The sequence below is a fragment of the Perca flavescens genome, chromosome 6 (genome assembly GCF_004354835.1).
Source record: "Perca flavescens isolate YP-PL-M2 chromosome 6, PFLA_1.0, whole genome shotgun sequence".
In the NCBI taxonomy this organism is placed as follows: Eukaryota; Metazoa; Chordata; class Actinopteri; order Perciformes; family Percidae; genus Perca; species Perca flavescens.
Window position 1 is genome coordinate 36306440 of NC_041336.1, and position 13759 is coordinate 36320198.

At 39.5% G+C, this 13759-nt stretch overlaps 1 protein-coding gene across 3 annotated transcripts; it reads left to right on the forward strand.

Moving 5' to 3' along the window:
• The first annotated feature begins 43 nt into the window (after positions 1 to 43).
• On the forward strand, positions 44 to 9073 carry LOC114557752 (zinc finger protein 706). Of its 3 annotated transcripts, none has more exons than XM_028581405.1 (3): positions 44 to 120; positions 2760 to 2908; positions 7401 to 9073. In XM_028581405.1, exons 2-3 carry the CDS (start codon positions 2774 to 2776, stop codon positions 7494 to 7496), a joined length of 231 nt encoding a protein of 76 aa, XP_028437206.1. In that variant the 5' UTR covers positions 44 to 120; positions 2760 to 2773; the 3' UTR covers positions 7497 to 9073. The 3 variants fall into 3 exon arrangements, with proteins under 3 accessions (XP_028437206.1, XP_028437207.1, XP_028437205.1); XM_028581406.1 differs by lacking the exon at positions 44 to 120 and adding an exon at positions 1263 to 1344; XM_028581404.1 differs by lacking the exon at positions 44 to 120 and adding an exon at positions 1266 to 1419.
• Positions 9074 to 13759: the final 4686 nt, after the last annotated feature.

Sequence of the window (13759 nt, forward strand, 5' to 3'; positions counted from 1 at the left end):
CAACTGTTTTCTTACTGCTAGAAAGTTCTAGTGAGAAAGAAAGCAGTGAATGTCGGTCAACATACGTTGTTCCCTCTCAGTTGGGCCATGGTTTAAGACTTTTTGACTGATTAATCAGAGGTAAAGTGATTTTTGCTGACAGTAACCCCTATATATATATATATATATATATATATATATATATATATATATATATATATATATATATATATATATATATATATAAGAACAAATGCTAAATATCACTGCATCACAACCAAAGGAGTTAATTTATGGAACAGCTGCAGTGAAGAGATTAAATCATGTACAACAATGAGCAATTTTAAGAGACTATTTAAAATGAATATATTGAATGGATATGAAAAGGACTCGAAGTGATAGTATTGTATACTGACTGTTAGGTTCCTGGGCCTATATACTAAGTCTAGTATGGATGTGTTATTATTTGATTTACTATAGATAGACGGAAACGAAGAAGATAGATGAACAAAAAAAATTTAAATGTGTGTGTATGCATGTGTTTATGTGAGCTGTAGGTAGGTATGTAAAGATGTATCAATAAGTAAAGCATAAAATTGTTTTGTATTTAACTAAAGGATAAAAATAGAGAAAGGGGATAGGACTAGACAAGTTTGTAGATGAACTTCCTTTATGAACATGGGGATTTCTTATTTGAATTACTTACAATCATTTTGGAAGATTGTGCTGAGAAGTAGGCCTACATGTCCTTCCTTATTTATCTGTCATTTGAATTTTATATATGTATGTAGGCTATATGTGTATTTCTAAAAAAATATATATTAAATATTCAAAATAAACTACTACTTAACTGAACTTAACTTAAACTTATCGTTATCATATTGTACAGGTGTTAATATGCAGTTGGGGGAAAGTAAGTATAGTGATCTGGGTAAACTTGGCCTTATTGTTGCCTGTACCGTGACACCTTGTGGTAGCCATTTTATTTTGCACCATGCAAACAGAAAATGTTAATCACAAATGTAACCGACAAATGTGGTTGGCTTTGCGCGTTATATTAAAAACGTGTTTTGTATAGGTAAAGGGCTGCTTTACGCTCATAAACTTTGTTACATTCGTATTTGAGTTTTTATTTTATTATTTTTTCAGCTGTAAGTGGCCTTAACACCGCCTTTTCTTTTGCAAGAGAGAATGGAACTGATGCTGCCTTTACGTGCTGTCAGAAATGTTCCAGTCCAACCCATATATACCCACAAGGTGAACGCTTTGGTCGCGACCACTGACAACACTTGAAGGCAGCATAGTGTGGGGCTGGTGGGCATGCGCACCAGCACAATGAGGAAAAACCACTGGAAGCTGTGGAAGGTCCAGAGAATTTAACATAGCGTTTCTTGAATTTTATTTTGGTGGCTATCTTCAGTAATATATTTATTTACACTGGTAAGGCATTTACAAAATGTGTATTATGACTTTTAATGCCTATAGCTATCAACATTCCTATTTTCTGTAAAGTTAACGTTATGTGTTCCCATAGGCTGTAAACAAAATAGTGTGTTTCTCAAAACTATTCTATAACGTTAACGTAACCGCGGTTGCAACCGTCTAACAGAATGTCTGCCTCTCTTGATTAGTAATAAATTAAATATCTGTAATATTTATTCTGTAACTGTAGCTACTTCCAGATGTGAGTTTTGTTTTCCTAAGACGACCTGTCTTCCACAGCATCCCTTTGCAACCGTCGGGCTCGGTGGCTAGCTAAAGTTGGCTAACATTACTGCTAGATCCCACCGTTTTCCCATTCGTCCTTCTGATGCCTCATGTTTGACTATCAACTTTGGTCTTCCTAAAAGCTCTGTTTTCAGTTTGGCAGCTTATAAAAACTTAATTATGGGAACTGCGATTTTGTTTTGGTTTTTACTTTACAGTTTCTGCGGTGATCCAGATTGGAAAGCTGTGGAATTCTGCGGAATGTTTTTATGGGTTCTTTACCTCTATGTTCTTTACCCTGTTCCAGCTCATCCCACCACACAGCAGCGTTTAGACGTGTTTCTGTTGTTGTTGGTAATTAACAAAGAAACAACGTTAACTTAAACAAAGATCCTCTATACTATACTAAACCGTCTCTTGCTAAAGGATAGTTAGCCATATGAGAGCAATGCATGGCGGAGATTTACACCCGGGTCGCACACTGCTTATGGATGGATTACATTTTGAATGGAAAAGGTTGCTGAGTAAGTTAACATAAAGTCACAAGTGAAGAAACTTAGGGGTAACGTTTCTCCTTTCAAACACACACACCGCTTTTGGGGATTTCTGATTGACCCCAGTGTATTGATGGAATAACAGCCCCTGCCCCATCAGTATCTGTTCAAAACAAAGTTCATATAACCGTATCACTGACCTAGTTCTATTCTGTCTATAATAACTTTGAAAATCTGCAGTCTGATTTTCTTTGGGGAAATTTCTAGTGTAATTGCCTTATCCTTGTGACCCAAAAAAAGCAGCAATTAACCTAGTTCTTAAAGATGTTTCACAGCCACTGCTGCCTTGCACATTTTGAAGCCTATTGATCCTGTTAGACAGCTGTTCTTAAATTGTTAATCATGGTTGCTTTATCGGAAGCCTCAACTGGTGTAACATTAAGTGCGTCTTTCAATCCCTCTGTGCTTTCCATTTCCCTTTCCATCCCCTTCTCAGAAGGTTTTAGGTTTGATTGTGTGTCTCAGTTTATGGCTCATCACCTTCATCATGCTGATCCAATTCTTGTGTCATTTCTTCAGGTCTAGCGTCAGATATGGCCCGTGGGCACCAGAAGTTCCAGTCCCAGCAGAAGAATGCCAAAAAGCAGGCCGACATCAAGAAGAGCAAAGGCCATGACCAGAAGGCAGCAGCTAAGGCTGCTTTAGTTTACACGTGCACTGTGTGTCGGGTATGTGCTTAGGCGGAGAACAGAACATCAAATTATTCTTTTATGAGTTTGATGTCTTTAACCATGAAGTCAGAATAGATATCAGTAGATGGAGGGCCAGGCAAAGGAGCCACATGCCTTACAGTACTGAGGTACATTAAGTTGTTCTCAACAATGAGACTTGTGTGTATGAAGAGACTGTAGTGTAAGTATGAATTGTAGTCCTGCTCCCTGCCTGTATCATCTTTGGGGGACTATAACCAATTCTTACATATGCTCTTTTAGACACTCTGAAAGTGTTAAAAAGCCCTCTCAGAAAGTTGGTTGAGGAGGCTCTGGCCACATTTTCTATCTTTCCGAGACTGTCTGGCAGTCACGCCCTCTTCAGTGATTGTCCAGACGCACATTGCAGGTATGAAAATGTGCAGAACTCCTAAGTGCTTCATAAAGTCTTCTCTGCACATTTTTGCTTATTCCTACCTCCGCCGCTGTCTGTGTTCACTGCTGAGTTGCACTGTTTGTCTCGGTGTGTTGCCAGCATAGTTCTATACTAACAGCTGGTACAGCTATTAACTGATATGCAAACTCTTGCTTTGCTTCCTCTTTACATTTTAGTACTTAAACTCACCAGGAAAGGTGGCTACCTTATGTCACCTGTAAATGCAATATTTGATTTTTTGATTAAGTAATCTGTTGTCCCGGCAATTATTGGCAACCAGCCTCTCCCATCCCCTTTGAAGGTAGCAGCTCTGAAAGAGTATGAACACTTTGGCATTTTTTAACATGGTGTATTACATGTCTTTTAAACCATCAGTAACCTTATGGTGAAAGACCTGGGCCCGTATTTCTCAAGCCTCTAAGTATTACTCACAAGAACACTTCTAAGTATTGACTCAGCACTTCTTAGCACTTAAGACCAAAATGGCACTTTGAGAAGTTTGATAAATAAGGGCCCAGGGCCAAAGACGGCAAAATGTCTTTAAGACTGACACTTAAGATATAGTCCTGCACTTCATTTAAATTTAGAGATGCACCGATAGACCGACCGGTGAGCGGAATTGGCCGGTTTTCACGTGCTCGGCCATGACCAGCGACCGGCAGGTCAGTCTGACATATGCCAGTTTCACGCCGGTCAACGCTACAATTAACTGACAACGTAAGTTATACGAGTTACAGTTCTCAAGGATGCACACACACACTGATGCCACAGCACAGTCTCTTTTTTTCCTTTCTCTCAACTTCTCCGCCGTGTGTCGTGGGTACCCGCTCGCAGTGTGAAGCGCGTGTTCGCACTATTCTCGTACATGTAGGGAACCTCGTGAGTTAACCTGCAACATGTCAGCTGTTTGGAAATTCTTCAGAGTGTGTGCAGAAGATAACAAGTTTGCAATATGCAACACTTGCGAGGAAAAAATAGGGCGTGGAGGGACGATACCAAAAACCACAATCACATTTTTTTTTTTTTGGATATTGGATGTGAAAAGAAGGAAATTGTTCTAACATTGCACTTTAGATGTGTGTGAATGTCCCACACCAGGAGTAATTTATATAGTTTTATTTTATAGTGATCCATTCACTGTTAAAAAAAAAATGTCTATGTTCTGTGCAAAATGTTCTATCAAAGAAAAGATAGAAAATAAATATTTGCGTGTGCTGTAAAGTGGTTAGAAAAAATGAAATCGGAATCGGCTAAAATCGGTATCGACTGGCCTAACTCAAAGAAAATCAGAATCGGCCTAGAAAGTTGTAATCGGTGCATCTCTATTTAAATTACAACTGAGATGCTTGATAACTAGTTTATATCCACGACCTTCCCCTGCCCCGTTGCCGCTGGAAATTCCGCCGTATGTCCTTTGTGTTGGAATTCTAAACTGCGGTGGATTTCTGAAGACTATGGTTAACTGCTCCTCAGATCTCTGCAGGGTAAATCAAGTTTTGACCTAGTAACTAAAACAGCTTTTGAACGTACATGTTCCACCAAAACAAGTTCCTTCCCGAGGCTATTTTGCAGCGGCACCAGGGCACCGTGCAGCAATTGTGATTGGTTTAAAAAAAATGGCAATAAACCAAAGCTCATTTTTCTCCCATCCCGGAATGCTGAGTGGACTAGCCAGACCCTCCTCCACAGCTCAGTGTTGTGGAGGAAGGTCTGGCAAAGTGAGACTACTTGATGACTAACTTTTAAGCGCAGCTTTAAGCCAGGAAGTCTTTTACTCTTAAAGGTCCAATATGTAATATATTTACTGTAATAAATCAAAAAATGACCCCAATGCATCATCAGATATTAAGGAAACATGCTAAGTTGAAATATTATCTTTTCTGACAACAATGCTAATGCCAGTATTTTCTCCTTTTGAAATTTCCGTTCCGTGACGAATTTCTGTTTGTGTTTTGGCCCGTGTGTTGGTATCAACTGCCCAGTTTGACAGCCAGGACGGGTTGCCAAATATACCTGTAAAAACGTAGACCAAGCGTGCTGCAGCTGTAACGTTACTACAGCCATGAAAGCAGCAAACTAACTAACAGGATCAACGGAGATTGATTCTACTCAACAAAAAAAACGGCATGTTTTTAACAATTTGCATGACCAAAGATGTAACAAACCCATCTGGGTAAATATTTGAGATGTATTTGAAAGATGGAGACAGCTTAGAGCCCAAAAGGACACTGGGTTGCCTAATTTCCTCCTGAACAGGTAGCTAAGCATTAGCTTCAGGCGAATTTATCACAGCTACTAGGGACGGGCATTTTATGTCATTTCAACATTTGTGTAGCTACTAGGGGTGTGACGAGATCTCGTTGTACGAGATCTCGCGAGATTAAAACGTGACGAGATTTCTCGTCGAGGTGAAAAGAAAAAAATGCCGTACTACTAACTACTGCACCCGCGAGTTAGTAGAGAGCTGTGGGGGTGCTGTAAGTGATTTTGCGTAGTGCTCGTGTTAGCCGCGGTATACAGCATTTTTTTCTTACAATGTTTACATATTGTGTTCGTCTTGTCTGTCACTCTTTCGCCGTTTATTATTTCCGCAGGAAAACCAAAATGTTGCCACACAAATGATTTAAAAGTGGCAGGGGGATCTTCAATAGTAATTCCACGCTCCATCACGCTGACATCACATCGCCTCACGAGACAACTTTTCACCTCGACGAGAAATCTTGTTTTTGTGAACCCAATCTCGTGATGTGTCTCGTCTCGTGGAGTAAGCGTCTCGTCACACCCCTAGTAGATACTCACATTGAATTATATAGCTGGAGTACCCAAGTTGGTTACTCGAAAAATCAATTGAGACACAGCCAGTAAAGTGATCCCGACTGGTCCTGGCTAACGCCGGCATGCTAACCCTGCTAACTATTAACGTTACCAGAGGACCAGGCAAGCGGGCAACGGCTGTTTACATCGTGTAGCCTGTTCAGTGGCCGTAGCCGACAGCGGTGAGTTATTTGAAGCCAAGAGAGGGGGGCTGTAAATCAGGAAGAGGACCTTGAGTTTGCAGTGTGTTTAGCCATTGTTGCCCTAATTCTAAGCCAATAACGAGGAAGTGTGTCTGTCTGGCGTGTGGAGAGGACGGCCAGGTAGTGTTATTTTTAGCAGTTCCTACCGTAATTCTAAGATGAAAAGTTGTCAGTTGGGTACAGAGCTCCGTGTGAGCACAGGCTTTTATGATTGTCAATATAGCCAGCATCTAACGTTAGCTACTCCGCTGTGCTGTGGAGTAATGTCTGGCTATGTGAGACAAGCGTCTAGCAACATTGTTGTGGATGCTCCGGTCTCAGCCTGGCAACCAACGTGAACTTCGAGTCTGGGGAGGAGGGGGCGGGGGAGAGATTTTGAATTTGTACTGCAGTAACTATTTTAAACACTAGCTGTCAGTATTACATATTGGTCCTTTAAGTCAGTTCTTAGCAGTGCTCTTGTGAGTAATCCTCAGGCTAGGCTTGGTAAATATGTGCCCAGGCGCCTTTGATGTATGTGAGCAAACCTATAATTTCATGAGGGTACACTGTAAATTAGGGGTGGGGGGAAATAATCGATACAGCATAGTATTGCAATATTTTCTGTGGCAATACTGTATCGATACACAGACGCCAAGTATCGTTCTTTTATGATGTATGTGTTGGTCAGTTTGTCTGCTTGACTATCTGATTTTGCAGCAATACAATTGAAGTGAGATGAACAAATAGAGAAATGTATATTTCTAGATAAAACGGATGCTGACAAAGTTTCCTTTTGGGGACATCATTTGAAATTGGGAAAAATTTGAAGTTTGAAAAAGGTAATGAATTGCAATATATCACAGAATATTGCAATGTGTTTGAAATCGCAATAATATCGTATCGTGACGTAAGTATCATGATGATATCGTATTGTAAGGCCTCTGGTGATTCCCACCCCTAATGTAAATGGGTGGAACTCTGCTAGATGCATAACATTTTTATTAGTGTGCTTTTCATATACTGTCAAAGTATATTTTCTAATTTTTCACTTTTTTTCTTTCCCACACTTTCTCAGACACAAATGCCCGACCCGAAGACCTTTAAGCAGCACTTTGAAAGCAAACATCCTAAGTCCTCCATGCCCCCGGAGTTGGTCAGTGTGGAGGCGTAATAGATTCACCTGTCTTTCAGTGAGACAGGTGGGGCTGATTCAGGACAGGCTTATACACTTTATAATGTTTTAGATCAGATATCTTCAGTACAACTTCAATTAATCCTCATGCTGCCTAATTTAGTTATTGAGTGTTTTTATGCAGGGGTGTTACTGGAACTGCCTGCCCATGTTCTTTTTTCCAAATTGTATTTTTTTGTTTGTTACAAAGCTATCCTCCACTAACCAGAATTTGATATGGGTCCAGTACTGAAGGTAGACACACAGCAGACAGCTACCCTCTCTTGGCTTGTGCCAAACATGTATGTTTTTATCTCTGATTGTATGCAATATTCTTATCTGATCATTTCAAAAATGTCATGCGCACAAGTCCATAGGCCCTGCCACCATTATACCATGTCAGGGCTCCCACTGTTTCAAGACTTTGATGCTTTGAATTTAGAAGACATTCTGAATTGGCACCGGTTCAGCTGAACAAAGTTGTAACACTGGGATGGATGATCATTGGAAGTCATCTGCTTCCAAATCCAATGAACTGTGAAACCCATTATGGATTTTTTTCTGAAACTAATTTGTGATGTGCCAGGGTTGGGCTTATAATTAACAGAATGACTTTGGATTGTGAGATTGGAAAGACACTTATTCAAAACCACTCCCACTGAATAATGCTCTTTTGAGTAGATTCAGATTTCCTTTTTTTTTCCTTGCCTGGATTATTTTAAAAAGTTTCAAGACAGGTCTATAATTTTTGTTGATATGAAGACCATAATAAACAATGTGCTACACGGGTACTGAAATTGTGCATTGTATTGCATCTCCTCAGATATTCATGAAATGTGTCTAGTTCTTGTCAACTGTGTAACTTTCTCATGTGCAAAAGAGAAAAAGTTGACCAGAGAGGGCACTGCAAGTCTACTCATAGCAAACCCCTCAGTGACACAATTTCCTTAACTCCTCTTTTCATAAAGCAATGGCATGACTGCATTTAACAGTTCTTTGACACTGTTAGAAGGGGTCTGTTGAGTGAATCGGGGTAAACATAAGTTGGCACTGCGCATTGTAAATGATAACGCTAACGATCTGCTCCTATCCGCCCTCTTTGTCATTGTAATAATGGTATAATTGTATGCATCGCTGTAATATTTGATAGTGATTTGGCTCATCACTATTGTATTTTTGCAGTGTAATCGGTCTGACGCTGTCATCTCAATGTGAAAATGATCCCAAGTGCAGTGTCGTTTCGCTCTTTAGTGTTAAACCATCATGGTGGTGCAAAAGTATTTGACTCTGAACCTACATTTAAAGTCTACATTACACTGTAAGAAAAGTAAAGTTATTTTTGGTTGTTATTTTTACATTAGTTTCTTTTTGTAGCGTGCTAATACACAGAAATTTAATTTATACAAAATAACTATTTTCAATACATTTGGACCTACTGGTCATTAACCACAGACACTGTATCACTGTGCTAAAGTCTGGACTGACAACCAGCCATGTTTTTACTTTTGTAATAATCATCTCTTTGTCCATACAATGCTATGTATGACCTTATAATAAAGGTTTAACTTTTTCATGAACCATTACTAAGTTGTGCTTTTTTATCATGTAGAAATATGCATTTTATTATTTGTGTATGCATGTGTGAGTGCTTGTGTTAGGTTGTTTAATGGCCTTTTGAGCTTTACGGATTATTAGCGTAGTGCTTAGGCATCGCTAGACCCCTTTTACTGGGGCATCTGCTGTGCCCCAGTAAAATCTCGTGTGAGTTTAACCCTTGTGTTTTCTTCAGGTCAAATTTGACCTGTTTTCTAAATTTCTATATCAGAAATATGGGTTTCTTTTTAACTACCTAATTTTGATTACACAAAAATTACACAGACGATTCCATACAACACGCTTCACAAGTACAACAAAAGATTGGATCTCTACTTTAATTTAACTTTGGGTGATTCCAGTCTGGTTTCCGTAAAAAGCATTCTACGGAAAATGCACTACTTAAAGTTTCTAGTGATATTATGATGTCAGCTGACTCTAAGGAATATACAGTTTTGGTCCTATTGGACCTTTCTTCTGCTTTTGACACTATTGATCATAATATTATGATAAATAGACTTTGTGATCTGGTTGGGACGTCTGGATCAGTTTTAAAATGGTTTTCATCCTACCTTTCTGGTAGAAGTTTTAGTGTTTATGTGAATCAGAGCATGTCTGAAACTGCAGAGTTGTCGTGTGGGGTACCTCAGGGTTCTGTCTTGGGACCTATTCTGTTGCTTTTGTACATATTTCCTCTAGGACAGATAATTAGTCAATTTAGCAACATATCTTACCATCTGTATGCGGATGATATTCAACTGTACTGCTCGTTTAAGGAAACTCTTCTTTAATCAACTGCTTGACTAGTATCATACAGTGGTTATGTGACAACATTTTGCTTCTGAACTCAGATAAAACAAGTAGTAGTATCAAAATAGAATTCCTCAGATAAAGCACCATATTGGTGACTTAGGCTCATCTGTCCAGCCGAGCCTCAGGATCTTAGGTGGTGTTTTTGATTGTGCTATGTCCTTGGAGCACCACTCTAAACAATTAATTAGAAACTGTTTCTTCCAACTGAGGAATATTTCCAAATTAAGAACATTAGTGTCAAAGGGTGAGTTGGAAATGATTATTCATGCTTTCATTTCCTCTCGTTTAGATTACTGTAATAGTCTCTTTACCTGTTTGAGTAAGAAGGAGCTTTACCGTCTCCAGGCTGTTCAGAACTCTGCGGCAAGGCTTTTAACTCACATTAACAAAAGAGCACACATTACACCTGTTTTAGCATCACTTCACTGGTTACCAGTCCAGTATAGAATTCAATTTAAAATCCTGGTCCTTACTTTTAGAGTCCTGCACGGACAAGTTCCTCCCAACATCTCTGACTTCATACAACTGCATACTCCCACCCGTAGTCTGAGATCATTAGGTCAGAGGCTATTAGTGGTTCCCTGCACTCATTTTAAAACTAGAGGGGACCGATCATTCCAAGCAGTGGCTCCTAGGCTGTGGAATGTCTTGCCTCCATCTCTACGTTGGGTGAATTCTGTCGAATAGTTTAAAAAGCAATTGAAGACTCTGCTATTCACGCAGGCTTTTAGTTAGTCGAGGGGTTTTTATGGTTATGTTTTCTATTTGTATTTACATTTTCTTGTATTTTCATTTGTTGTATTACATTTTATTGTGAAGCACTTTGTGATCTTTATCTGTGAAAGGTGCTTTACAAATACACTTTACTTACTTACTTCAATTTTTTAGCATTTGAAAAAAAAATTGAAATGTTTCGAAACAGTATAGTCTAACAGTCTAAATAGTTCATAATTTCTACTTTTTTAACTCAAGGATTAGGTATAATTTCCTATAAAAGACGTTTCTTGATCATGAATTCCAAAAATAAGTGTAAAACTAGTGATAATAAGTTGGTGTTAGTGGTGTTTATACATGTACTAGAAGCGTTAAATGTCAGAAAATGCGGCAAAAACATTGAAAAAAGCGCCAAAAACATCAGAAAATGTAGTGCTTATTCAGACATCACCTGGTAAAAACTGTACTGTAGTTATCGGTAAACCATCATAATCACTATCATATTACAGTGAACACCATCTATAAACAATGTGATGGAAATAAATTACTTCCTCATCTACCTCTGTTCTTCAGTCCTTTCAGTTAGTGCTCTAATTATATATTATAAATTATAATAATCTGAGTTTTATTAGCTTGACCGTTTTGTCTTGTTGCTCATCCCCAACATTTTCTTGTTCTTTATTTTATAAAGGACAACACACATTAATTAACATTTCTGTAAATGTGCCAGTGTTAGCCAGCCGGCTAATTTTCAACTGTAGTCCTTTGGCCAGATGATTTAAGACCAGAGCAACAGGAAACAGCAAGACATTAGTACAGGTTAAACTATACAGACAGAAGTCAACAAGACACCACACAGACAGCTAGAGCAACAAATAAGCTTTCTCAGTAAGCCATGCAGAGCAACAGGAAGCAGCAGCAGCAAGACTTTAGCACAGTTACACGTCAACAGTATCCCCATTCAGTATAAGAAGCCATGCAAGCATCAAAACACAGCCAAGCAACACAGACCTGTATGTATATGTATGGTAACACCAATTCTAGAATGAGACATGTAGCATAAAGGTAATAATGAATCGCTTCTCCAGTGGGAGTGTTGTAAGGACCAGGGGCGTTGGACTGGGGGAAAAAATGGGACTGAGTACCCAGGGCCTCACATGAGCTCACATGAGGGCCCAAATAGATGCTAGAATGAATAGCTGTGGATGCGGGGAGGGGCCCATAGAGAATGCTTTTCTACAGGGCCCAGAATGTTGTGCTACGCCCCTGGTAAGGACCGACACACACTAATGTGGCTTCTTCATTAGTTACACTTTTGAGCTATTGGTATCAATTGGTTGCTTTAGAAATTCTGTTTTGCAAGAGAAATGTAAATCCATATATACACACACATATATATATATATACTGTATACAAGGTATTCAAACCTCTTCACTTTTTGCACACATTGTGTTGTAGATGTTTTTTTAAATGGATACATTTGCCATCTTTGCCATCAATAAATCACTCAACCCATAATGACAAAGGGAAAACATGTTTTTAGAATTTTTGCAAATCGAAAACTTCAATCTTTCCTAAACATAAGTGTTCAGACCCTTTGCTGGGGGACTCCAAATTGTGGCCAGGTGCATCGTGTTTGCTTGAATTATCCTCAGGCTGTGTGTAGATGTTGATTGGAGTCCACCTGTGGCAAATTGAATTGATTGGACATAGTTTAGAAAGGAACACCTCTATATAAAGCCCTACAATTCACACTCCATGTCAGGACAAAAACCAAGCCAAGAAGTCCAAGAAACTGAAGACCTGTGAAAACATTGTGGCGAGGCATAGATCAGGGCAGGGCTTTGAAACCATTTCTAAAGCTTGGAATGTTCCCAGGTGCACAGTGGCAGTAGAGATGGCCATCCGGCCAAAAGTAATGGGGCCTAGAAGAGCCTAGCTCAGGGAGGGGACCAAGAGTTCAACGGTCACTCTAGAGCAAAGAGGGGTGTCAAACTCATTTTAGTCCATGGGCCACATACCCCTAATTTGATCTCAAGTAGGCCAGACCAGTAAACCACTTCAGATCAGAAACTTTAGAGCTTTTTGTCAGCTTGATGTTGGCAAACGCAAGTTGCTTCTGCTACGACAGCGTTCTAAGGCCATTGTATGAAGAAAAAATAATAATAATGTTATGAACCCGTGATAGAGTGGTAATAATAATAAAAGTCAATTTCTAAGTTTGAAGTCTTAAATTTACAGAAAAAGAACTTGGATATTATCTGAGATTAAAGTGGTAAATTTGGAATTGGAATTAGATAGATGGCACTTCATTGTCCGTGTACAACGGAAATTTGTCTTGCAATACAAGCTCCAACAATCACCACACAACAACCTAAAAACAAAAGCTAAAAACATAGAGACAGAAAATGAATTACTTCTCTGCAATTTTCACACTTTGCAAAGTCATCCAGTGGGCCTGATTGGACCCTTTGGCGGGCCAATTCTGTCCCATGGGCCGTATAGGTATAAACCGAGCCCTGGGTATCCTGCTCTGCCTTTGAGAAAATGAAAGCTCAGATGGGCCGATCTGGAATCTTCCCTTTATGAGGTCATAAGGAGCAAGGTTACCTCCCCTTTCTCTGCTTTGCCCGCCCAGAGAATTTGGCCCACCCATGAGAGAGAGAGACATCATGGCTTTCAAACAAGCAAAGTGGCAGTTGGTCAAGGCCACACCCCCACCCTCCACCTTTCCCCCCCTCTCTCCTCCTCAATAGCTACAGACACAGAAATGGCACATCTAAGGAAAGCTCATGGTGGGACTGGCTCTAGTGGCTGTAATTCTGCACCAAGGCTGAATTTCAGGGAAAGAGACTTCAGATACAGTATTAGGGGACCACTAAGGTCTATATAAAAGAGACTTCAGATACAGTATTAGGGGACCACTAAGGTCTTATAAAAGAGACTTTGGATACAGTATTAGGGGACCACTAAGGTCTATATAAAAGAGACTTCAAATACAGTATTAGGGGACCAAGGTCTATATAAAAGAGACTTCAGATACAGTATTAGGGGACCACTAAGGTCTATATAAAAGAGACTTCAGATACAGTATTAGGGGACCACTAAGGTCTATATAAAAGAGACTTCGGATACAGTATTAG